General features: G+C 34.7%; 2 protein-coding genes and 1 pseudogene across 3 annotated transcripts; 1 reads left to right on the forward strand and 2 right to left on the reverse strand.

The window, feature by feature from the left end:
* Positions 1 to 4,657: 4,657 nt before the first annotated feature.
* Positions 4,658 to 7,703, forward strand: LOC137714115 (transcription factor bHLH14-like; annotated as a pseudogene). The gene is made up of 2 exons (XR_015960346.1): positions 4,658 to 5,303; positions 6,874 to 7,703. The product of XR_015960346.1 is annotated as a transcription factor bHLH14-like (transcript).
* Positions 7,704 to 11,670: 3,967 nt separating this feature from the next.
* LOC137714977 (ubiquitin-conjugating enzyme E2 7) lies at positions 11,671 to 16,059 on the reverse strand. Its single transcript, XM_068454164.2, has 6 exons — positions 15,887 to 16,059; positions 15,657 to 15,759; positions 14,892 to 14,989; positions 14,715 to 14,815; positions 12,581 to 12,658; positions 11,671 to 12,007 (listed from the first exon to the last, which is right to left on the reverse strand). Exons 1-6 carry the CDS (start codon positions 15,930 to 15,932, stop codon positions 11,930 to 11,932), a joined length of 504 nt encoding a protein of 167 aa, XP_068310265.1. The 5' UTR covers positions 15,933 to 16,059; the 3' UTR covers positions 11,671 to 11,929.
* Positions 16,060 to 20,871: 4,812 nt separating this feature from the next.
* LOC137715082 (osmotin-like protein) lies at positions 20,872 to 22,010 on the reverse strand. Its single transcript, XM_068454304.2, has one exon. It carries the CDS (start codon positions 21,993 to 21,995, stop codon positions 21,153 to 21,155), a length of 843 nt encoding a protein of 280 aa, XP_068310405.2. The 5' UTR covers positions 21,996 to 22,010; the 3' UTR covers positions 20,872 to 21,152.
* Positions 22,011 to 24,654: the final 2,644 nt, after the last annotated feature.

Raw genomic sequence — 24,654 nt, forward strand, 5'->3', positions numbered from 1 at the left:
GGATAAATAATGTCAATATTTAAAATTAATGAACTTATTATAGAAATTAAAAATATTATAAGGCTCAACTCTACTTTTTATTAAAGCAACTTACAGGTTGCTTTTAAAAGCTATTGTCTAGATATCATTGCTTTTAAAATAAACAATATATTTTATTTTTACCAAATACGTTTCTACTGCTTAACTTTAAAGTGAAGTATTTTTTGGTAAAAAAATGAAAAACAACACTAAACTAGGCCTTAGTTTAGGAACCAAATGTCTGTTACCAATGTGTGGTAAAATATCTCCTATATTTTAAAAACTTACATTGACTTTGTGGTCTAATAATATTACATCTATTGTTCAAAGTCTATTTCAAAACCTGTACTAGCTTACATTCGTTTGGAAGTGTTTAAAAAATGATTGAAAGCACTTTAGAGAAAATATTTTGAGTTCTAAAAGCACTTCAGTGTATTTCAAGATTCATTTGCATTTCTACAAGAATTGGTTTCAAAAACGTTTTCAATCATTTTAAAATGACTTCCAAATGAGCTATCAAACACTCTAACTTTCAATTCACAGCCAAACACTTACCTTCTTCCTCCCCTTGCCTGCAATGGCTGCTCAACCGGCCCTACCCCATCCCCTCCTTTGATCTTTCTCCTATGTGCTTGCACCCCCAACCCATCGATTCCCCATCCCGTCCTCCTACAGAGGACTCATCCTTCCCCTGTCGTCCATCGACTCCCCATCCCGTCCTCCTACAAAGGACAAAAACAAAGAAATTATATATATACTGAAAGAGTAACATTTGATTTAAAGGAAAACTAATAAAAAATGTAAGAACACTTTAAGTTTTAACGATAAGGATAAAATGAAGCTAGTGGGTTAGGTATGAGGTTTTTCATCCATCACCAGATTCTTTAATTTGTTTTCATTGTAGGGTATGATTCTCCGGCTTCGGTAATTCAAGATAGCTCCTTTGCAATTTCAAAGTTGGTGGCAGAATTCTTGAGGAGATCTTCCATGAGTAGTAAGCATAACGTTAAAGGATCATTCTTCTTTCATAATCTTTTATCAAAGCATTACATCTTTAATGCGTGTGTACATTAAAGGATCATTCTTTTAATTTTCTCTTTTTCTTCACTGAAAAAATCCCTAATTTGGCTTCTTTTTTTTATTTTATTTTATTTTAAAAGAGTAACGGCGCCTAAGGATAATTTGGAGCCAGGAAAAAATCCCTAATTTTCTCTGCTTCTTGAGATCGACGTGGCTTCCTCGACTATTTTCACTGAGGTTTCTTGCTTCAAATCGGTATGTTCTATAGCTCGGTTCGAATTCATATAAAAAAGTAGTGAATTATTTGTTGTTTGTAGGTTTTTTCAAATGGTTTTTTTTTTCCCTTTCTGTGGGATTTATTCGAATATTTTGGGTTTGTTGGGTTTTGCTGCCGTGACCTTGCTGTTGAGTGGTCATGTAAGGTTTTTAAAACCTTTTAAATTTTTGGGTTTTGCAATAATCAAAAGATTTGATAAAGACATTATTTATTTCTTGGAATTCCTTTTAAACATTAAAATTTGTTTTGTCTCACATTTGATGATTTGGGTGTTGAGCAGCAATGCATTGATGATAATCTCTTTATAAAAAGGAGCCATTTTTTATGATGAGAACAAAAGAGTTGGCACAATGCTCGAGGTCACCAACCCCAAGTTTGCAGTGCTTCAACCTGAAAAAAGGTTAATTATTTTATAAAATAAGTTCCAATTTCTTAGTAGCTTGGCTTAACAGTAAATTCCAAGTGAATTTATGTTGTTTATAGAATGCATATGAGCTTTCAATGTGTATCATATCAAAAGCTTTTTGCTTTGTGAAGGTATGCTTTTCCCAACTCACCTCTTGCTTTTGTTGCACTGAATTGGTAGATTAGGTTCAAATTTCAATGAGGATGGGTGGAGGCAGCAAAGTTTCCATGGCCATGGGAAGAAAGGGGAGGGAGATGGGTGGTGGACGTATATGCGTCTGTTCTTGTTGGTGAAAGAGAAGATGGAAGAAGGTGCTTAGGATTGTCTGTACTTCGGATTCAAATGTTTTAGTCGTTAAATTTTTGTTTGAAAAATACAAAAATAAAGATCTAACAGTTAAAACATTTGGGGTACCAAAAAATTTTGGTTGGTTATTAATTCATCTAGGCATGTTGCGTAAAAGCACATGTTGCAAGTTGTCTAGAGTGTATCGACTTCTCTCTCTCCTTTTCTTTTCATTTGGGCATGTTGCACCTTTCTTGTGCTTGCTGGCCCTGTTCAGCTTTTCAATACGATCACTTTGTACAACAAAAAAAAATCTGTGGGAAGCTGGTATAAATAGGTACTGAAATTTTTACATGTCACATGTTTTACAATTTTACATTTTATTGTCTCCTCCTTTAACTTTCTTACTAACAGTTCAAGCGTAACCTCTATAAAGCATTAGAAGTAGAAAGTACTTTTACGAATCAAAAGCACTTTACAAATATTTTTCGAAGTCAGAGCAAGTCACCTTAGACTGAGATTTGGTATTGGATTGGACTGATTTAGATTGGCTTGGCACCTGTATATGTCTAAGGTTGGATTTAAACCCCACTAATTTTGGATTTAAACCCACCAAACAACAGACATGATTCATATCCAATTTGATCAGGCTTATCTTATCCAAACCGGTCTACTGAAACAAGGCCTAGGCTATGGCACTTCTATAATCGCATTTTTGGTTCGTACAAGTGATTTTAGAAGTTTTGAGATTGCTTTTAAAATGATAAAAGCAGCTTATAATAGCAAAAACACTTCTGATTGTTTATGAGTTATGGTAAAAAAACTTAAAGTATTTTGGCTCAAATAAGCGGTTTTTGGAGGAGATTTTCAATAAAAATTTCAATGTTTGTAGAAAGGAAGAATCCTGAATAGAATGTTATACCTTTTAAAAGCATGTCCTACAATGCATAAAATCTATGTCGATGATTATTATATTGGAGGACCTCTTGATCACTACCACTTTTGTAATGGTTTTTGTTTCCGGAAACTAGTCTAATCTACCACTATTTTCTCAAAAGTGCATGAAATACCACTATCGCAGTGGAACCTATCCTAATCTACCACCAACAATGGCTCTCCCCGTCGAGATGTCAAATCCACTAACACACACTAGCGGTGCCAAGTACAAGGCTTTTCTATAGCATGGCGAGAGTTTTTGATTCTTTGTGCTTAAAAATATTAATTTTAGGCTATTTTACTATTTTTAATTATCATATTCCACTTAGCAAATGAAAATTTTGAATCTTAAGGTGCTTTTAAAGAAAATAAGAGTTAACAAATGTTGAATAAACTCATCACTTTAACCAATATTATAATTTAAATAGTAATAAATTAAAACTTCCATGATATAAATGGTTTCTTATTTTATTCACCTAAAAGTTTTGAAGGCTAGAAGCCTAGAAAACATGGTATACATTTCTTGCTTCAAATCATTACTTTCAAGTTTACTATTATATAACGTTATATAGGCAACAAAAGATTAAAAATTTGAGTTCGTAGAAATAATTTTAGCTTAATCCATCCACATAATAATTTTTTGCTACTCGTTCCTAAATAAGACTAAAATACATCAGCTTTTCTCTAATGGAGATGTCATAATTGACACGGCAGCTGAGTTATTTGGCTCATTGCTTTATAGCAATTTTTTTTTTCTTTTAACAACAAACAAAGATGGAGTTAGTTTTATTATTTAATGTGGGTGTCCTATCATTCACAAATAGGTTACAACTTTTATCTATTTTAAATTATTGTTATTTTTATTTTCTTTAACAGCGGTTGTACTGGGATCAATATATAATAAAACAATAATTTAACACACCTCTGGGAATGAAAGAAATTTTGACTTCTTTAATGCCCACTTCAGCTTTCAAATAAAATTTTGACATCATAATTAGAAATGCTCCAACAACTTTGGTTATTGAAACTAAGAAAAAGGAATTTTCTCAAGGGATAGTGAATTGGGTAATGCTAGGGAGATTAAATTTATAAACTAAATGATGTGTCACAATAAGAAATAAATACATTAATCAACATTTAAGTAATAATCTAATCATCAATTTCTATGTCATTTTGTTTATAAAATTTAGTATCCCTAACATTAATTACCCGAGTGAATTTCATAGACTCGATCCTTTCTACTTTCTACACACTCTTGTTAATTTTTATCTATTAATATTTCTCAATTCATTCAAACCGATGGCTGAAAAGTAAAAAAAAATATGTGAAAAATAAAAATAGATGTGTGTGGGTCCATCCTTTCTGAAAAAAAAGTGATCTCTAGTTCAACCACGTGATAGAAGGTGAACCTGTATAAACTCCCATAAAACCTAACCACACAATTCACATGATAAAAGCAAATCACACAATTCACATGATAGGAGGTGGCCCTTTATAAATACCCATAAAAACTAAGGAACTGATCACACAATTCACAGGTCCCAACCCCGATCGATGAGAGGCGCGCACCTCCCGTACTGAATTTCTGCTTCCGCACCTGACTTGCTTTTGCCTACATAAAAGATTCAGTTGGACCAAAAACTATTCAAAAAATGGAAGAACTTACATCCTCTCGTTGTTCACCCACATTTCAACGTCGTGCGCGGTTCATAGTTCAGAACAGGCCTGAATGCTTTCTGGCAAGCCTCCAAAGACAGCATCAGTGACCAAGTTGCGTTATCATGGGCTGGTGGCCATTTCAACAACCCTAGGGATCGCGTGTCATCCAACAGAAGCAACAGAGTGATCACCAATAACTACCAACCCAAATTAGGGTTCAGCAATATGGAGAAAAAGAAGACGGCGGTAATTAGCAACAGAGATGAAGACGTGGTGGACTTGGACATGCGGCTGCTGGCCAACAATCATGACGGCACTGGCGATGCTATTGATGACTCCGACCGGTTTTACTTTTACGGCGTTTCGTTAAACCAATCTTTTGCTGCAGGCCAAGCGAGTAAAAATATTCTGGGACGTGCATTTTGTTCTGGTGGTTTTGTTTGGCTTGCAGGTGACCATGAGCTTCAATTATACGAGTGTGAGAGAGTGAAGGAAGCAAGAATGCATGGGATTCAAACTTTGGTTTGTATTACTACTTCATGTGGGGTACTTGAACTGGCTTCTTCGGATGTAATCATGCAAGATTGGGGTCTTGTGCACCTATCAAAATCACTCTTTGGATCCGACCAGAAGAACAACAAATTCCTGATCCCCTAGAAAAGATATTTCTTTCAGGAGGTCAAAAAGAATTCACCATACAAGGTAACCACCAATTATTTACATAGATTTAGAGTGCCCTCTCTAAAAATATGTCATTATGCACTTTTTTGTTAATTAAATTTTTCTTTGTGATTTTATGACTTTGTAAATGCATGATGACATTTTTGAGTGTCAATAATAATTATTTTAAATTATATTAAATTAGAGAGTGTGATTTTTTACTTGGTACCAAAGGCTAGCCAGCTGGTCGACAATTATGTAATTTAAGTATCGATGTTTATTAATGATATGAACGACATTTTTTATAATTGATAAAGTGTCGATATGTTGATAATTTGAATAGTCGGACATGCCACATGGTTAGAATCTAAGAAGAATATTCGCAATAATATGGTCAACTAGTTATTTGTACCGAATAATCTTTTCTGCATTGATAAAATTAACTGAAAATTTAACTTTCCCCCTCCAAACTCATTTTTCCTAGCCTCTAGCCCATCATAAAATATTTATTCGAATAAAACCCAATGATTAGGATCCAACTAAGCAACTTACCAAATTAAGTTTGTGTGTCCGTTTTTATATTTTTTGGATCCCTAATATACCCCATCTAAGCCAGTATGGAAAGTTCTTGTAATTTTGTTTTAATTGATCACGTGCATTGAATTTGGCAAGGTCTTGTAGCCATGAAATATGGTTCTAGATAGAGGAATTAATGTGGATTTTTTTTTTTAATTTCGACAATAAATTTCAATTTGAATATACCTAATTTAGCGTTTATTTTCAACAATATCTATTGTTTAATTTTATGAAAATAATTTACCTACTATGAAAATTAATTTTATGAAAACAATATCAATTGTTTAATTTTATACCTACAGTATAATTACATGAAAATATTTTACTTATTATGAAAATTAATTTTTTGAAAACAATATTTATTGTTTAATTTTATGAAAATAATTTACCTACTGTATAATTGCATGAAAAAATTTACCTACTATGAAAATTAATTTTTTGAAAGCAATATCTGTTATTGTTTGATTTTATGAAAATAATTTACCTACTGTATAATTACATGAAAATTAATGTGCCTACTTTTTAAATTTGTAACAAAATTAATTTACCTACTTCTTTTTATGGTATTAGTATACATAAATGTAGAATATGTCCGTATATATTTCATCTAATTAGATTTTGGATTGGAGGAGTTCACACAATATAAAAAATATACTAAACAAATTAAATGTCTAGCTAAAAGAAATGTATAAGAGATTTGGTGGCATAATTTTGTAAATAAACACAAATTCATGGACATCTTTTATCTAACATGATATCATCTTTAAAATTTGGGTTTTATTTAGAAGTTATAATATATGTGGGTTTTTGTCTAGAGTTTAAGAGTTGCAAGGGTTTAAATCTAAATAACCCTAAAATTAATTAGTAGGAAATTAGATTGTCATCTTTAAATAAAAGCATTATTATTACTACTGTTATTTACTTTGGTTGTGGTAAGTCTATGTCCTTGAAACCTTAAACCCTAAACATTCACAGGATTCTTGATTAAAACCCTAAATTTTTTCGTTAACACCAATATTTTATTATTTTTTACCAGAAGGTGGTGCAAATGAACCCATTATCCATACAGACAGGTCATCAACAGGCTCATCTTATGACTCTTTTGGCAATTTCACCCCTGCGAATACAGAGAACCCTCAATCAAAAAAGAGGGGAAGACCATCATCTTCAAACCATGGAGCTACAAGTAGACAATCACAACTACTGAACCATGTTGAGGCAGAGAAACAAGGGAGGGATAAGCTCAACCATCGAATATGTCTCCTTCGTTCTGTTGTTCCCAACGTGTCAGAAATGGACAGGTCCTCTTTGCTCGCTGATGCCGTGGCGTACATGAACCAGCTCAAAGGTAAGGTTGACGAACTGGAGGCCAAAATCCAAGCACAACCACCCCAAAAACCCGTACTCACTAGCCAAAGCACCAGATCCATAACTCAGGAACATGATCAATGTTCAAGTTGTAGTAATAATTATAGTAACAACAACAACCACAACAATAATAATGATAATTTAAATTTGAATAATAATAATGATAAGGTTAGAGGAACTAATGTTTTGGAAGTGGATGTGAAGATTGTGGGATCAAATCAAGCCATGATTCGAGTTCAGTGTCCGGATCAAGACTACCCTTATGCTAGATTGATGAATGCACTCAAGGGACTTGAGTTACAAGTTTACCATGCGAGCATATCAAGTGTCAAACGATGTTGTGGTAGGACTGCCTTATGCCTTCACTAGCGAGGAGGCCTTGAGACTTGGTATTATAAAAAGATGGTACAACTAGAAGAGATTTTTCAGTATGATGAGAACATTACTTCGCACGTAAGTGTAATAATACAATTGGTTGAAAACTTCAAAAAAAATAAATAAATAAATAAAATTTAACCAATTGTATCTTAGTATACCTGATCATGTTCCTGCAGATTGAAAAATTTCTCTACAAGTAGATCTAGATATTTCAATTCAAAAGCGTAGGTAGTTAATGAGGATAATGTTTGTCGTTGAGTATCCCACTCCACTTCTTTTGTATTGTTTGTTGTAGCTTTTCTTAATTATTTTGAAGACTATTGATATTCTGCTCCAAATTAATTTAAACTCAAGTACATAGTCAAGCACAGTCCGTTCTAACTAATATAAAATATCGTCAACCTTTTTTTAGCTTATTTAAACTTGGTGCAAGGTGAGATTTAATATGTTACACTAGTTAAAGTACCTTAACTTTCTAATTTAATATGTAGTAACCCCCACCAACATTATGACTGTAAGCTGCCACCAGCATCGTTGTCACTTTCCCCATAAGGTTCCTCCTCTTCAGTTGCAATGTCCTAGACCAGTGAAATGAGTCCACTCAGAATTTTCTCAAAATTTTTTATACAAAAATATATTTTACTTTGTTCAACATTATTTGGTGAAAATACCTTTCTTGTAACTTGTAATACCGTCAAGAGCCCTTGCATGTCAAGGAACAAACAAATCTTGGCCCTCGTCGCCATTCACACTGAATCACCGATCACGCGATAGAACCTTTGGTGCACAGACTCCACGTGCCGCATATCCAATCCCGACAACTCGCCACGTATATCTAAGAGTCGGTTAATCTGAAACTGAAACTAATGAAATCAAACGCATCAAAACGAAGCAGTTAATTCAATCAATAACCAAAAAAAAAAAACCAGAAGATGGCGTCGGCGTTGAAGATGAACACAGTGTTTGCCTACACGGTGGTGTACGTGAAGGACGTGGCTATATCCACCGCCTTCTACTCCAAAGCCTTCGGCTACAATATTCGTCGCTTGGACGGCTCTAACAGGTGCAAAAATAGTTAGGGAATGAATTTGCACACTCATTTTTTCTCGTTTCAATTATTTGTTATTTACTTATTAACTGTATATACAGAGGTGTCGTAAATAATTAAGAGGAAATTTAATGATTTATGATGATGATGATATTGTTGATAGATGGGGGGAGTTGGAAAGCGGGCAAACCACTATTGCGTTCACGCCGCTACGACAGCACGAGACCGATATTCTGACGGGTGCTGTCCACACCCCAACCTCCGGCCGCAAGAGGCAGCCGGTTGAGGTTTGCTTTGCATACCTTGACGTTGATGCTGCCTACAAGCTAAAATCCTAATTAGCTGCCTTAACCTATCTTGTTTTTGTCAGTGTTAGAAATCTCACAGGTTGACATGCGTTTATAAATTATTGGATTGTTTAGTCTTTTTAATGAGTTATTTCTGAATATGCGCGGAGTTAAGGATTAATATTTTTATCTGTACTAGTTACTAATGTTCATTGATTGAAATCTTATTAGTTTTTAGATTTTGATCCAAGTTAGCATTAATGTAATAATGAATTTACATGTCAGTTACATAATTTTTTTAAATAAAATTAATAATTGATTTAGAATTTTAATACACACACCTTTATTAAACTCCTAACTAATTTTCAATTCAAAACATTTCCAAAAATAAATTAAAAAATTAGAATAAGTTTGTACCTATTAGCTTTAAAAAAAAATGTTTTCAATTTTTTAATCTTATATGTACCTATTCATGTAATTTTTTCAAATTTTTAATCTTAAAATGTACTCACTCTTTAATATACCAATTGTTATATGTAAAATGTACCATTTTTTTTTTATATATAAAATCTATTTATTTATTTATTTATTTTTTTTTTTAATTTATATGGCTAATATACCAATTGTTATATGTAAAATGTACCATTTTTTTTATATATAAAATCTATTTATTTTTTTATTTATTTTTTTAATTTATATGGCTGCATTCTTTTTTAATATACCAATTGTTATATGTAAAATGTACCATTTTTTTATATATATAAAATCTATTTATTTATTTATTTATTTTTTAATTTATATGGCTAATATACCAATTGTTATATGTAAAATGTACCTTTTTTTTTATATATAAAATCTATTTATTTATTTTCTTTTATTTATAATTTATATGGCTACATTCTTTTTTAATATACCAATTGTTATATGTAAAATGTACCTTTTTTTTATATATAAAATCTTTTTTTTTTTTTTTAATTTATATGGCTAATATACCAATTGTTATATGTAAAATGTACCATTTTTTTATATATATAAAATCTATTTTTTTTTTTTTTTTTTTTTAATTTATATGGCTACATTCTTTTTTAATTCACTTCGACCAAAAATTGAAAACCAAGGTTTCAGTCAATGAATATTCATAGCTACATACTACATCCAAAATCTCCCTATTTTTTATTTATTCCTTTTTTGTTGTTTAAATTGGGTTTGAGCAGAGGGCGGTGGAGAATGGGGCGGTGCCGGTGAGCCAGCCGGAAGAGAGAGAGTGGGGACAGAAAGTAGGGTACGTAAGAGATCTTTATGGGATCGTGGCGAGGTTGGGAAGCTATGTCAATCCACCAAAAAAGCAGTGATCCTGTTACTGAGATAATCATGAATAAATGAATCTGTAATACGTTTTTTTCCCAGTTTTATGTTACTGAGATAATCATGAATAAATGAAATCTGCAATATGTTACTGGGATAAACGAGTCGTGTGTTTACTTCCAACTGGTAGCTTGCTTGCTTTCCGGATCCTCTCGTATCAGTTTATCGTTTATCGTGCGATTAATTTTCGTTAGATACTATTTATATTTAATTTTAAATTTAAAAATTTAAAATAATTTCTAACCGCACGTGTACGATGAACAGACACGATTGATTGATCTTTCAGATCTGCACAAAAAAGAACTGGAGAAGAACCTATTCCGTTGTATACATCATGTATGTCATTTGCCAGTTGAGTCCGAAAACTTATTTGCAAGGGCCTTCATATAAACTATCCTAATTTAAAGAAGGAATTTGGCCCGAAAACTTACTTGAGTTCGAAAATTTTAGTATGAGATTATTAAAAAAAAAATTTATTAAAGTAAACAAAATTTTAGTCTGAGATTATTAAAAAAAATTTATTTGAGTCAAAAAACTTTTAGCTCAAGATTATTAAATAATGAATTTGAAATTTTTTTTTTTCTTAAAGTATCTTTTAAAAGAAAAATTATGTAAACTATTCTAATTTAATTTTATAAACATTTTAACTAAAAATATTTAAATTTCGATAAATATTAAAAAAATCACTAAATCGATACAATGAAACTAGTGGAACACTATGAAAGAATATGGAACTCATGAAAGGTTTTTATAAAATTATTTTAGTCATTAGATTTAAATTTGGAGCGTTGAATCTTTTTTATATCATTAGATTTAATCATATTAGATCTTAGCTTTTAGATTCATTAAGTTTATAAATATAGAACTAAAAAAAATATAAATATATAGTGGGTTAACTCGCTAACTTGAATGGAAATCCTGATCTAAATTTGATCCAGAAAACGAGTTTTGAATTAAAAATTCATTTTTGACCCCAAGATTAGAGCAAGTCAGAGTAGATTTAGAACCTAAAGCTCAAAGGCTAAATTTTTACTACTCCAAGAGTTGAAGGCATGTCTCAGTAACATACCTCAGTACATACTAGAACATCCATTTGCATGAACATCCACCATTTTTATACATGTGAGTCCACGTGAAATGCTCGCAAACGGGCAAGAAGAAGCTAATAATTTTGTTTGCGAAATACGAGTTAAACCAGCACGATGATATTTGTTGGAACTTGTTCTTGCCTGACTTTTGTTGTTTTGCTTGCCGGGCTTTGCCCTCCGTTGTACCCAAAAAAAAAAGATATTTGTTGGAACCAAATTCGAGAAATCATGGTCCCACATTGTCGACTGAAATTGAAAACGACATGAAGCTCGAATCCAATCCATCAAGCAAAACCAAATGAAAGGCAACCAAGGAACCGGATAATTGAATACAGAGATGTTCCATGTTTTAACAATTACTAGACAATGAGAAGAAAAAGAGAGAAGAAGAAGAAGAAACCAACAGATAAAAAAAAAGCAAAAAGAAATAAAGATATTTTGGGTGAGAAAATCAATGACATTCTACAAAGGCAAACGTTTTTGCCAATTCACACCTCCTCTCACACGCTTGTGCAGAGAAAATGTTCAACTTGGTAGCGAACATCATATTTGATAGCTTCATAGCATCTCCTGTGATTTCCTCACGCAGCGACTGACCTTTTTCTTGAATTCCTCTCTCCGATCTCTCCACTGCTTCTGCAATATTCACACCGGCACAACCTCAGAATACTTGCACGAAAGTAAATTCAAATTCCATCTCCGAATATTCAGACAACCACAACAATTATGTGCCATAGTCGCTTAGTCAGTCACAACAAGTTCATTATATCAATATATCAGATACCAACTATGTGCAAAAGAAAGAGAACGAAAATGGTACACACATTATCAACTAGCAGAAAGAAAAAGAAAAAAAAACCTAGGTTCAACAAAAATTGCCACAAACACAATCATCCACATATTAGTCTCGCAGCAGCAGGCTCAAAATATGTTCCGATGTGCTATGTATAAAGCAGTCCTCAAATCGGAACATTGGGTGTCTATATTTACCTAACTTGTCTTGCAGGACCAACTGAACTTATAAAGAATGTCATCCAACAATATAATTACGTTAATCTCTACCATATGAAAAACTCATGCAATGGAGATATATTGCTTCTCAATATAACTTTAGCTGTCAATGTGGGGGCATGTTTATGACATTCAGCATCAAATATAGTAGTTCAGAAAACTAAATGAGTTGTGACAATAAAATAAAGGATCACTTACTGCAGCTTCAACATTTGCAGGAGATTCATCATTTGGACTGGATAGCATTGATATTATACTCAAGACTATGCTTTCAACCTGGAAACAACATTTCCACATTTGTAAATGCAGTACCATGGTTTTAATAAAAATAGAGCAAAACGTATCCATTGAGAAAATGCTTCTTACACCTACTTTTTGCTTCAGAAATACCTTAGATTACCAAGTTCTTTCACAAAAATTATAACGGGGAAAAACCACAAGTTTTAACCAGCAGGAAGGAAATATGAGAACTTGCCAAATGACAGCAGGATGTGATACCACTGAGACAAGCTCCTCCGGACTCGAGATCCAGTGGAAGAGCCCCAAGGTCAGACATCAAATCCGTATTATTGAACCTTAAGATGAGCCTTAGGTTGTTAGGCACAAGGCATGATAGATTGCAGATCTATGTGATGTATTAATAATGATCTGACGACTGCATAAAATCTCATAACTTAAGCCTTCTCTCCAACTCTAATGATACCCATGAGAGAGGAGAAATCACTCCCACTGCAAAGGAGTCATGTAATACACACAACATTTTTAGCATTCAAGTGGAGGTGTGATACATGTCATGCCACCAAAAACTCTACCATGTGGACGAGACACTATATAGGTCTATAACTTGCATTACATGGAACATTCACAATTCCTAATAAACCAAAAACTTTCTTTGAGAATGTCTTTGTAATTTGAGGAGTTTGAATGAAGCTCCATGATTTCCACTTATTGACAATATATTATGAATATTGGAATGACTGTTAACCGAACAAAAAGAGAATCTGCTCCTATCCATTAGGCAAAAAGTAAACATAATAATCGCATGATGATATATAACTGTCAGAACAATCAAGCCAGCTGAAGAAAACAAAAATGTTAAGAAATAAATGTAATTGCATTATATGGAACAAAATTATGTCCACTGTTACGAAATCAAAGCCAGTAATATAGACCCTAAAAGGGGTCATGACTTTTGGAGGAAAAAAAAAAAAAAAGCCCCCGCTTAAATATTACTTCTAGACTATCTGCTACACCCAACTCTTTCGATAAAAGATGAATTTTGGAACCATCACCCTCACTAAGCTGCCAATTTCTAATCCCACCAACTTTGCTACATCTGAACAACTGCACATTTGATAAAATAAAATAAAACATAACCATGTTAGGACAAATAGACTCTCTTCCATGTTATGTTTTTTCCTCCTCAAACTCAAATTCATCTGCCTACCATGCTTTCTCTCCCCTATCACCAATCTTTCTCACTTTCTCTCCCCTTTCAAAATTGACTCCGCAACATAGCCACTCATGTCCCTTCTATAACTCTGCAGTCCCCATTTACTCCTTTCATTGTCCAAAGGCAACAAAGTCAACTAGACAATCCAGTCATGATCCAACCCCCGTTCTCTTGGATCCCTCTGTAACTGACCTTTCCCACTTTATGTACTTTGTTTTAAACCTGGTCGAGGATTCACTTCAAACTGGGACCCCAGTGCGGCTTCATGTCACTGGTGAAAGCCTCAGAGTGATTATCTAAGCTCTTATGTATGCAACAAGTTATCTCCTCATTGAGAAGGGTACTTCTTGTTTTTGTTGAGGACAAAAAGTAATATTCAAGCATATCAATTTTCATTTTTTAATTGTAGTAGCATTCTGAAATAATACCAAGTGATCACAAATGAATGGAATTATGAGTCATTGATCAAATTTGACTCAAATCGCTATTATATCATCTGTTATATGATTACTTTGGCTTAAATACATATTTAACATTCCTTTAGTTTTGTTTTCTAAAGCATGCTAATGGCATATTTTACTAGTTATACAAAAGTTCCTTGTTCATTTTGTACTGGCTAAACAAGGGACTATTAGATACTTTATTCAATTTTATTTTTCAATTTTTGTCTATTTAATTTTATTTTCATACTAGCATACGGAAAAACAGAAAATTCCCCATCCACCTCCGAACAAGCTATCTACACAAGGAACAAGATCATAGGTATCAATGTGAACATTGTGAAGACAATCTTTGAATCAAGAATTCCTACCATGGCAACAGATACTCTTTCCTACAAATGAAGCAATGTGCGGACACTATTTTAAACTAATTCCATACCGTATGGACAGGTGTCCAGCGCTCACTTGCAAGCTCGTAACCATTTGGGTCCTCACCAGGGGGGTGAAGAATAGATATGCAAACACGCCCATCAGTATAAACTTCATATGTAAAGTAGCCAAGATCAGTACTCGAAAAACAAGTGCAAATTATCCAAAACTTAGGACTGAAACCAACCATTTGGATGCCATATCTCGGAAGTAAACTTAACCGTCGGAGGGCTGTTCGGATAATTATTTGGAAAGCTCATGATGGCATTGAAAAATCCCCCCTCACTGCAATTAGATAACATGTAGTGATGAGCTTCAATAGGATGATGCATAGTGAAGAATATGATATGGACACAACAAATCTCAAGTGAGCGGAAACTTCTTAAATTAATGCTTTGCTTACTAGTGAAAACAGAAGAAGATATTCTCATCCATACTAGTAATAAAACAAACCAACAAAATAGGTTGCTTTTCGAGATAATGTAAACAACAAACACTTCCCAAATTTAGGAAATTTGTAAAACATTTCCCCAATTTATAAAAACACTTCCCAAATTTAGGAAATTTGTAAAACATTTCCAACCTAACAATGTGCAACCGATTAAAAGACCTCAATTTTGCCTTCACATACCCTTAAAACCAAACTAAACAACTTTTTTTTAAATATGAAACTTTAACAAATTCTAGCTTGAAATAAAACAATTTCGCGAGCTCGTACCACCTTCATTGGACAAAAACCCTAAATTCGTCACCTCAGCTAAAAGTCAAACACAAAATTTAGGAAAACCACAATCAAATTGAAAGCCCAAGAATTTCAATCACCTTTGATCCAATCCAGCATAAAAACATAATAAAAACACTGAAATCGACTATCTTATCATGCGCTAAACCACAAAACCCAATCAATAAAACCATAAAATTGAGCCGGAAACGAATCCGAAAAGGCACTTACTAGAGCGTATCAGGCGGTCCTATAATCGTGACGCTCCACTCAAAGATATTGTTTTCATCGACCAGACCGGCCGAGAATCCATCGACCGGGTTCTTGCAAAGATCTGCCAAAACAAAATTAAAGAATCAGAATCGGCCAAAAATCAAACAGGTCGGAGAAAACCCAATCCGGTAAACCAATCAACAATCGGAATCAATACAAATTGACTGAATCCAAATCTTTCTAAATACCCTTGAGCTGTTTCTGGAGGAGAAGACTCGCCTGCGTCGCCGCCATGAATCGGCGGTGGAGCTCTCCCGCGACGGTGTAGAGAGAGAAAGAGAGAGGAGAGAGAAAGATCGAGAGATTTCTAAAGCCGACACTTGCGTGTATTTATAGACAGAGAAGGTTCCGAATGCGGCCTCTCCCTCTTTAGTGCGGGCGCCGAGCTGGTTATGATCGTCTACGCGTATCTTGTGATGGGGTCGGTGAACGGCGATTCATGTGGTGCCACGTGGAAAGGTGTGGTGCCGGTCAACGTGAAAGGAAGTTCTAGTAGCTTCTGCGCGAGGGTGTGAATTTACCGCTCAGATCTAGGATTTGCGGGATCGCTTGTGGGGACCACCGTCAGGGATTGTTGCTTAGCACCTTTTTTTTCTCTTGCTGGAAATTAGAATTTCAGATCTCAAAATCTTTTGAACAATGGTTGTTTCATCAATAGGTTTTTCTAATCTTAAAGCTTTATTTGTCAACATTTTAACTTTCTTATAGAAGGCGGAAAGGTTTCAAATTTGAGCATTCTCAAATTTTGAAAGAGTCATATAGAGCTTTATTTCTCACACTTTTTTATCACCCTTATGAAGAATTAGGAATTTGTCTCAAGCTTACTTGGCAGTTGTGCAATATCGAACATGAGCAAACTGATTAGACGAAAAGGCAGAAATAATAGCATTCTTTGCTTTCCTATTAGCCATGGCCGAAGCAATTTCTATTTGAGTAAATTCACCTTTTGGCTTAATCACAGACTCTTCATTGACTAGTCTTGATGGAGTCTTCCACTCAAGGGTGAGATAATCAACAGCAATGAGATCTTGAGCCTAAAAAAAGATTTGAAACTTCTCGTTCCAAGCGGCATAATTTGTACCATCAAAGAATGGAGGAGAGTTGCAAGATTCCGCCCACTACTAGTAGCTCCCATAGATCACTCGATGTATATCTAGAGCAAAACTCTGATACCAATTGAAATTGGTACCATAATGGAATAACCTACAATTTAAAATCTATATACGTGTTTGTCTGACTAGTTAGCAACACTCATCAACTAAGATCAGATATGTTAGTCTACTCATAGCAGAAATAGTCAATTCAAGGCTCAGTTTACTAAAGTGTTCCTAGTTAACTAAAATCCAATTCAGTGCACATTTTAACTTTGACAATATTAGTTGCATGGACTTATCTATTTACCAATAATGATGAACATATATCACAAGCAAAGAGTAAGATAAGTAAACTTGAAAAGCGATAAATTGCACGGGATGTTTTTGGCAAGAAAAATTCACCTATGTGTTAAAAAACCAGGGGCTCTCCAATGAGTCCAATCCACTAGTGTAAATAAGATTCTTACAAAGACCACACAAGCTCAATTCTTAGATCCCTATCTACGAAGCAGATTTACCTTTGTGCAACATTGATTTACACGAGATGAACTATTTCGGTCTTCACTAAATGGCAGCCCCTCCTGGGCTCTTCACCTTGTGGCACCGATATCAACTCAAATTACGAAATGATAAGATGTTATGATATGCATATAAAATCGAAATTCAAACGACTAGGCAGATTCTCCAGTCAAACAGTTGAAGGAAGAATCTTACTTGAGTCTAAAAGTTTGGTCTAAAAATGGATTTAAAGCTTAAAATCAGACCAAGAACCTAATGCAAAACCTTAAAACAATGCAACCCTAATATACAATGATTGGATGTTTAATGCATAAAGTTGATTTTGCAGCTAGAGTTCCATAAATGAAGAAGAAGCAAGCTCAAAGCTTTGAAAGCACTCTCTCTCTAAAATAAATTCTAAACCTCCAAAAACAAAGAACCCTAGTTGTGGGATCTTAACCCAAAAGCATCAGTTTGTTTTTCACCTACCAAGGACACTTGTCGTAAGACAAACTAATCAAAAAAAGATTAAGGGCTGAGATCTGACCATCAGCAGAAAGTTGTCAGGAAGCCCATGTGGGCAACTCTTAATTTGCATGCCCAGCCAGTTGGAAAGCAGCAAGCAATATAGATGTGAAATGCACATGCATGATCAAACCTTCTGAAGTGAAGTGAGCCACATCTTTGATCGTTTAATCCCAACAGCAGTAGCCCATAATCAGAGAATATAGTCTAAAACTAAATTGAGCATGTGGTACACAAATGCAATATTTGACAAGGAAAGCTAAACATTAAGACTAGACTTTACAATGTGGCAAATAAAATTTTTGCCTTCCTTATGCCATTAAATGAGGATGAGTTTATCTCGGGACCGTCTACTAATGGAAATTTCTCAATTAAATCCGCTACTTGGATCAAATTAATGATGCTCACATTAAACCTTTCAAAGATTTGCCAAGGAAAGTGGAAACTTAATATACCTCATAAAGTTAAGTTTTTTGCTTTGGTTGCTTATAAGAAATAGATTGTCCATGTATAGGAGATTAAGTATTACCCAAATGGTCAAACTCTTTGCCCGTTATGCAATATTGTAGAGGAGGATCAACTACACCGTTTTGTTTACTATACTTATGCTCGAGAAGTTTGGAAACTTTGTAATAATCTGTCTTCACCCCCTTATTACCAATATGAATGATTGGTTAATAGGGATGTCAACTTTAGATAAAGATGATCTTTCTGATATTAGTAAAATACTAATTCTTTGTTAGCAAATGTGGAATGATATGATTAATTTTGTTTTTAAACAAATTAAACCTTATCCAACTCGTTCTCTAATGGTAGCGGCTTCAATTGGCAAGGATTTCTTGAATGCTATTATGAAACAGGAACCAAGCAAGAGTAAGATCTCAGTTAACACCATTAATTGGAAAGCTCATGCATAAGGCTTCGATGGGTTGGTGGAGGGTTCTTCTGCTGCGGAGGGTTTTATTATCAGAAATCATCAAGGGCAACCCTCTTTGGCGGGGCTTGTCATCTTAGGGCAAACACTATCACCATGGTGGAAGTTCTAGCTTTTGCCAACCATTGTCAATTCAGGAAAATTGTGGTAGACGGGGACTCGAAGATTGTCATTGATGCAATTGCAAGAAAGTGTGCAGTACCGTGCAGAATTAGGACCATTGTTGAGGACATTATATGCCTTGTCTTATCATTTGAGCTGGTAGAATGGAATCATGCTTACAGGGAAGCAAACTTCACAACAAATGCCATCACTTCCCTTGGGCATAACTATGCTAATTTATATGTTTGGGAGGGTGTGTTCCTCCCCAAGCAAAAAAATGCTTTCTTGTATGATTCTCAAAGCGTTGGGTGTCACAGAAGTTTCTCTTTAATTTAAATCTTATTTCTTCATGGAAAAAAAAAAGTGCTTTAGACTTTTCAATCATTAAATTATGACTTTTGTATTTTCAAATAAACACATTAATCAACAATTAAATAATAATTCAATTAACAACTTCTATATTATTTAACTTATAAAATTTAAGTTACAAATTTAATATGTACAACGTTATCCACGTAGAACAAAAGCAGGGAACTCAAATAAAGCAAAAGGATAAACATTTACCCATGATAGCACACTACCTCATGATGAAAATAAACAATGGGTAAATTTCGAGCAAAAAAGAAGCAAAAGATTTGTGTGGCTTGAAAAGGCTCACCATTTCTCTTTCTTTTTTATTTTTCCTTCTTTTTCTTCAGAGGCTATATATATCTGTAAGCCTGTGCCCCTTGGTTCCTGCACCCATCAGATATTCCCCACAGAATCGAACTGCTTTTTCTAAAGATAGGAACATTTGAACGATCCTTCGGCCTCCTCCCGACGATCTGCTTCTGCTTTTACTTACTTTTGCAAATTGCAAGTCCAACTTTTTTTTTCCGCAAATTATTATTATTATCGTCTTTACTCTCTCTTAATACAGCTTTACCACTTCTGATCACCTTTTATTTTCTGGGTTAGTCTCTAATTGCTTACTATTAAATAATACGAATGAAAGTTCTTCCTATCACTCTCGACTTAACTTATTAGTTAAGCTCTCCAAAGCTTAAAATAAACAAAAACAAAAAGCATATTAAACTCCCACTAATTAACTTATATATGTCCGTTTAAGATGCCTTAATTGTCACAAACCCTGCACATTGTTAAACTCCCACTAATTAACTTTTGGACCAAAAGAAAAAGAAGTGAAAGCTGTTAATCCTTGAACATTGTTAATTAACTTAATCACGTACAGATTATCAATCGATTTAGCTTTTTAATCGCTTTATATACTAACGTGGTTGGTTTTTTGATTTAGTGATTTGTACCATGCAATTTTTTTAGTACAACAATATATTTTATACTCAAAAGAGGAGAATGTTCGGTTAAACCATATAATGAACAACCTAATTTGATATCGAATTCGTTATTCACGATATTCGAACGTAAAACTTATCACTCACAAATAAAGAAGAATACCAACAGACCGTAGTACTGAATGACTATACCATGCAATTACTATGCAAAACTCATTGTACGTTGATTAGTGATTAATCTTCATAATGCAGAACTAGCGTGCGTTATGAAGTCGATCGCGCGTTATGTTTAACTAGATCCAGCAGTATGAAGTCGATTAACAATAATTTCCTAAATGAAGTCGATCGCGCGTTATGTTTAACAATAATTTCCTCAATAAAATATTCGGACCTTTTGTGTTTAACTAGGTTCTCTCTTTTATAAGATCACAAAGATTTTTATTTTCCTTAGTAAAATCCGTAAGATGGAGAAAGACCCTCTTTTTCTTGCTTTATATATTATCCTATTTAAACGGTCAAAATTAAGATATATATCTTGTTTTATAAAGACATAAAAAAAAAAAAAAAACTCCCTCAATTATTTTCTTTCTTTTTCCTTATGGCAACACTTTTTTTACAACAAAAAAACAAAGGATATTATGTTTTTTTTTTATTTTAAAAAACAATGTAATTCAAATTCATCTTTATAAAAAAATCGAACTTAAAACTTGTAAGCAAACAGAGCTATGTTTAAAACACTACCATTACGTAACCATCCATTAACATCACACAAATTACACAACCAAACCATCCTCATACACCCCCATAATACACATTTTTTTTCCTAGGGTAACCCCATAACACACATTACCTTAATTAAACCGCACTAATTAGACCTCTTTTCCGTTTTTTTCTCTAATATTTCCCCCCATTAAATCCTAATTTTTATTTAAATAATTAAAAACCTAGACACGGACTCAACTCCAAGTTGAACTACTTGGAAGTAGGAATCATCCTTCTCTCTCGCTGTCTAGTGACAGAAGATCACCTTGAGCTCGCGTGGCGACGAGCACTGGTGCATGAGCGTGGGGCTGTCGTGGGCGAACGTGAAGGTGGTGGGACACGCTTGCTTGAAGAACTGCGAGTAGCCCGAAGCCCGACACGTCTGGGGGCTGTTGTAGTGGTTCCGACAGCACAACTCGTCGGTGCCGAACGCCTCGCACGCGCTCTTGCACGCCACGACGCCCTTCGGTGACGTCACCTTCAGTCGGTCGGGACACGTGGCGAGCAGGTTGGCCTTGCAACCGACGACGGGGCAGACGCCGTGGCCCTCGTGGGGAGTGACGGTGAGTGGGACGTTGAAGCCGTCGACGAGGCTGACGCCATAGGAGTAGAGGTCGGCGGGGCCGCCGTGGTGGAGGCTGATCTGGGCGAGGGTGGAGGGGGTGGCGCCACCGGCTCCGTTGCACTCGAGGCGGCCGCCGCAGTCTCCGGTGAGGCAGGAGAAGTGAGGTCCGTTTTGGGTGCAGTGGGTGCGGGCCCAGATGCGGCCGGACCAGGGCTGGGTGGGGGCGGGGAAGGAGCGGTGGGTGAGGGCGTTGAGGAAGAAGCCGCCGCGCTCGAGAACGGGGTGGCCGGAGTTGGGCTGGATGGCGGGCCAGATGGGGAAGGGGCAGTTGTTGACGAGAGTGAGGATGGAGGGTGAAGGGTAATTGGCGTGAACGACGGCGGAGAGGATGAGGAATGTGGTGGCGGAGAGGAGCGGAAGGGAGTGAAGGGAAGAGCGGGAGAGAGCCATTTCTTTTGGTTTTCTGGATAAATGTGTGTGAGAAAACGTGTAGGGTTTTGGGTGGGTTTTATAGAGAAATGGCATAGACCGATATGGGGGCCATGTATGAATGGAAAGACGAAATTACCCTTATGGTTCGGTGTGTCAGAAGGTTTGTGGAGCATGCTTTTTCTGGGTTCTTGTAATGCACAGTACGTACTAGCTTAGTATTAGGGATTAGCATCTTTATCGGATTCTTTTTGTGAGGAGTGAGATGATCATTCAATTACATTAGTAAGAAATTATTATAAATTTTTTTATTTAAAATTAAATATAAATAGTATCTAACGAAAATTATCCACATAATATACAAAAAGCTGATGTGATTAAAAGATTTTTGAAATCTTCACGAAGAGGATCCAAAGGGGATCCTCATTCGTCTTTTCAATATTTTGATAGGATTTATTAAGTTAATTCGGGAGTCTTGTATTGGTCAGAATTCAGAAACGAGAACAGAGATAGGAGGATTATATAGGACATGTATTTTATAGCATGCATTCGTTTAACATGGTAAAAGTATTCGATATAGAACCTCCGTCTACCCTTATAACATCGTCTGAATTTTGTGGATAGAGATGAGCTGGGACTTGCCAATTGTCAATTCTCTCAATTCAACATTCCTAATTAACCCATATCCACATGCGTATTTTGATCAATTTTATCGATTGCGTGCATACTTGGAGTGAATAATATGATGTTCAGTTATGTTAGTCGTCCATACACAGAAGCACAAATAAAAGCTTTTCATGTTTTTTCAGATTAGTCACATATTACATATTCGTGTCTTTCAAGCTCAAAAAACAACTATATATAAGGAACCGACCACTTAAAAGTGACAACGCATTGCCATTGTAATAGTCTCACGTTACTTAAAAAATGGTCTTTAGCAACAATTTTATATATATATATATATATATATATATATATATATATATCGCATAGAAAAGGCATCGGTTATTCTCTGTAGCTAAAGAGGCTTATAGCATCACAATTTACAAAAACTTTGATGTCCCTCTTTAGTAAATGCATCGGTTTTTTTCTCTACTTCTGTTGGCTTAAAACATTATAAACATCAGTCTTTACTTGATTTTTGATGCCTCATGGACCTAATACAACGGCTTTCGCTCTATTTCATAGCCGCTCATGCATAAGAAAGATTACTATTTTTGACGAGAATTTTTACAGAGTCTGCAAAAAGGGTGCTGCTATCCACACACCCCATTTTACTTTTCACACACCCCTTGATAATTTCTGTCCGTTGATCTTCTTCAATTCATCTGATCCGACGGCCGAAAATTAAAAAAATGTGTAAGAAGTAAAATAGGGTGTGTGGATATCACACTCCTTGCAGAAAATGCAAAAAGTGATGACCGAATCACATATTGTTGTGTAAAAAAATTAAAATGCTCAACAGTCGTAAATGACTTGGGATATCATTACGGTGACATACCAGTGTAAGTTATTCAATCCTTGAATTACAGAAACTGATGGCAGTTCACCAAATATAATGGCAATGAGTATCATCAACAAAAGTTCACCGTTAAATCATAAAATAGTACAAGGAGATTGAATAAGATGCATCCTGCGTAACTAAACAAGAGAAATTAAGAAACTTAAATCAAATCTTGAAAAACCCCAAACAGATGAAGCCATTACCTCACCAACCCAGCAATCCTAGTATAATTTACAAACTCGAAAACCAACAGAAATAACGTCTCAAACTGTAACCAACAAGTCAAAATACAACATAAAAATCTAAAACCCTAAAAATAATTTTATAAAATTGAACAAAAGAAAATTACCAGTAGCTAGGTAAAAAAAGTTACCATTAGCTAGGTCAATTTATCTGGTAAAAATATAATTTCTTCCATATTCTAAATAATTCAGGAGTCTGTAATGGTCAGAAACCACAGATATCTTATAAGCTTAAGGGAGATGGAGGACCACCATTGACCTTGAAACTAAGTTTGAATTTTTACTGGTTGGGGATGAACCGGAACTTGCCAATTGTCGAACATGTCGACATCCCTAGGTTATGCATCTCTCCTTAAAATTTCCGAGTAAAAAGAAATGAATAATTATTTTGAATTATTTAACAAAGAAATAGAAATTCAAGTTTAAAAGACTTGTCATTTTTCAATTTACGTACTAATACTTTATACCATTCCTATTTAACCCATATGCATTCTAATTTGATGGATTTAATCCATTGCAATGCATACTTCAAAGGAACGGATGTCATGTTTAGCTACGACTCACCAAGCCGTCCGCAGATGCACAAAACTATTGGCACGAAATTTAGATGATTTTCAGTCATTGATAAAAATAAAACCTTTTATAATGTGTCGTTTACAATCATAACCAATTGTAAGTAAATAACTAGAAACAAAGGATATAGGAAGCGAGTGTGACGGTACCTCGTTAGGTCGCGTGACTATCTATGTGTTATATAGTATGAGTAGATATTTGTTGGTGAATATGATCGTACATCGGTCATCTAATAGAATAATATACAACTAATATATAGAAGTTTAGTCCTAATATTATCAAAGTATTTTGCGATAAAATCTAACACTTAGTAAAAGGTGGTTAAGTTGAGACAATATTAATGATATTAGAGTGGATCTCCATGAGCCTACAAAGTTTATAAATTTTTGTCCAAAATATAATTGGGTAGTTTGCATAATTGATATGAGATGCATAA

Source organism: Pyrus communis, chromosome 3 (assembly GCF_041283825.1).
Source record: "Pyrus communis isolate YQ-2024b chromosome 3, ASM4128382v1, whole genome shotgun sequence".
NCBI lineage: Eukaryota > Viridiplantae > Streptophyta > Magnoliopsida > Rosales > Rosaceae > Pyrus > Pyrus communis.

Excerpts from the sequence above, each read along its gene's own strand:
- LOC137714977 (XM_068454164.2), bottom strand. The coding sequence starts at position 15,932 with ATGGCGGCGACGCAGGCGAGTCTTCTCCTCCAGAAACAGCTCAAGG. Across the intron at positions 15,760-15,886 it reads CCTCCAGAAACAGCTCAAGG|ATCTTTGCAAGAACCCGGTC; the intron begins GTATTTAGAAAG and ends TTGTTTTGGCAG. Across the intron at positions 14,990-15,656 it reads GGACCGCCTGATACGCTCTA|TGAGGGGGGATTTTTCAATG; the intron begins GTAAGTGCCTTT and ends ATCTAATTGCAG.
- LOC137715082 (XM_068454304.2), bottom strand. The coding sequence starts at position 21,995 with ATGCCATTTCTCTATAAAACCCACCCAAAACCCTACACGTTTTCTCAC.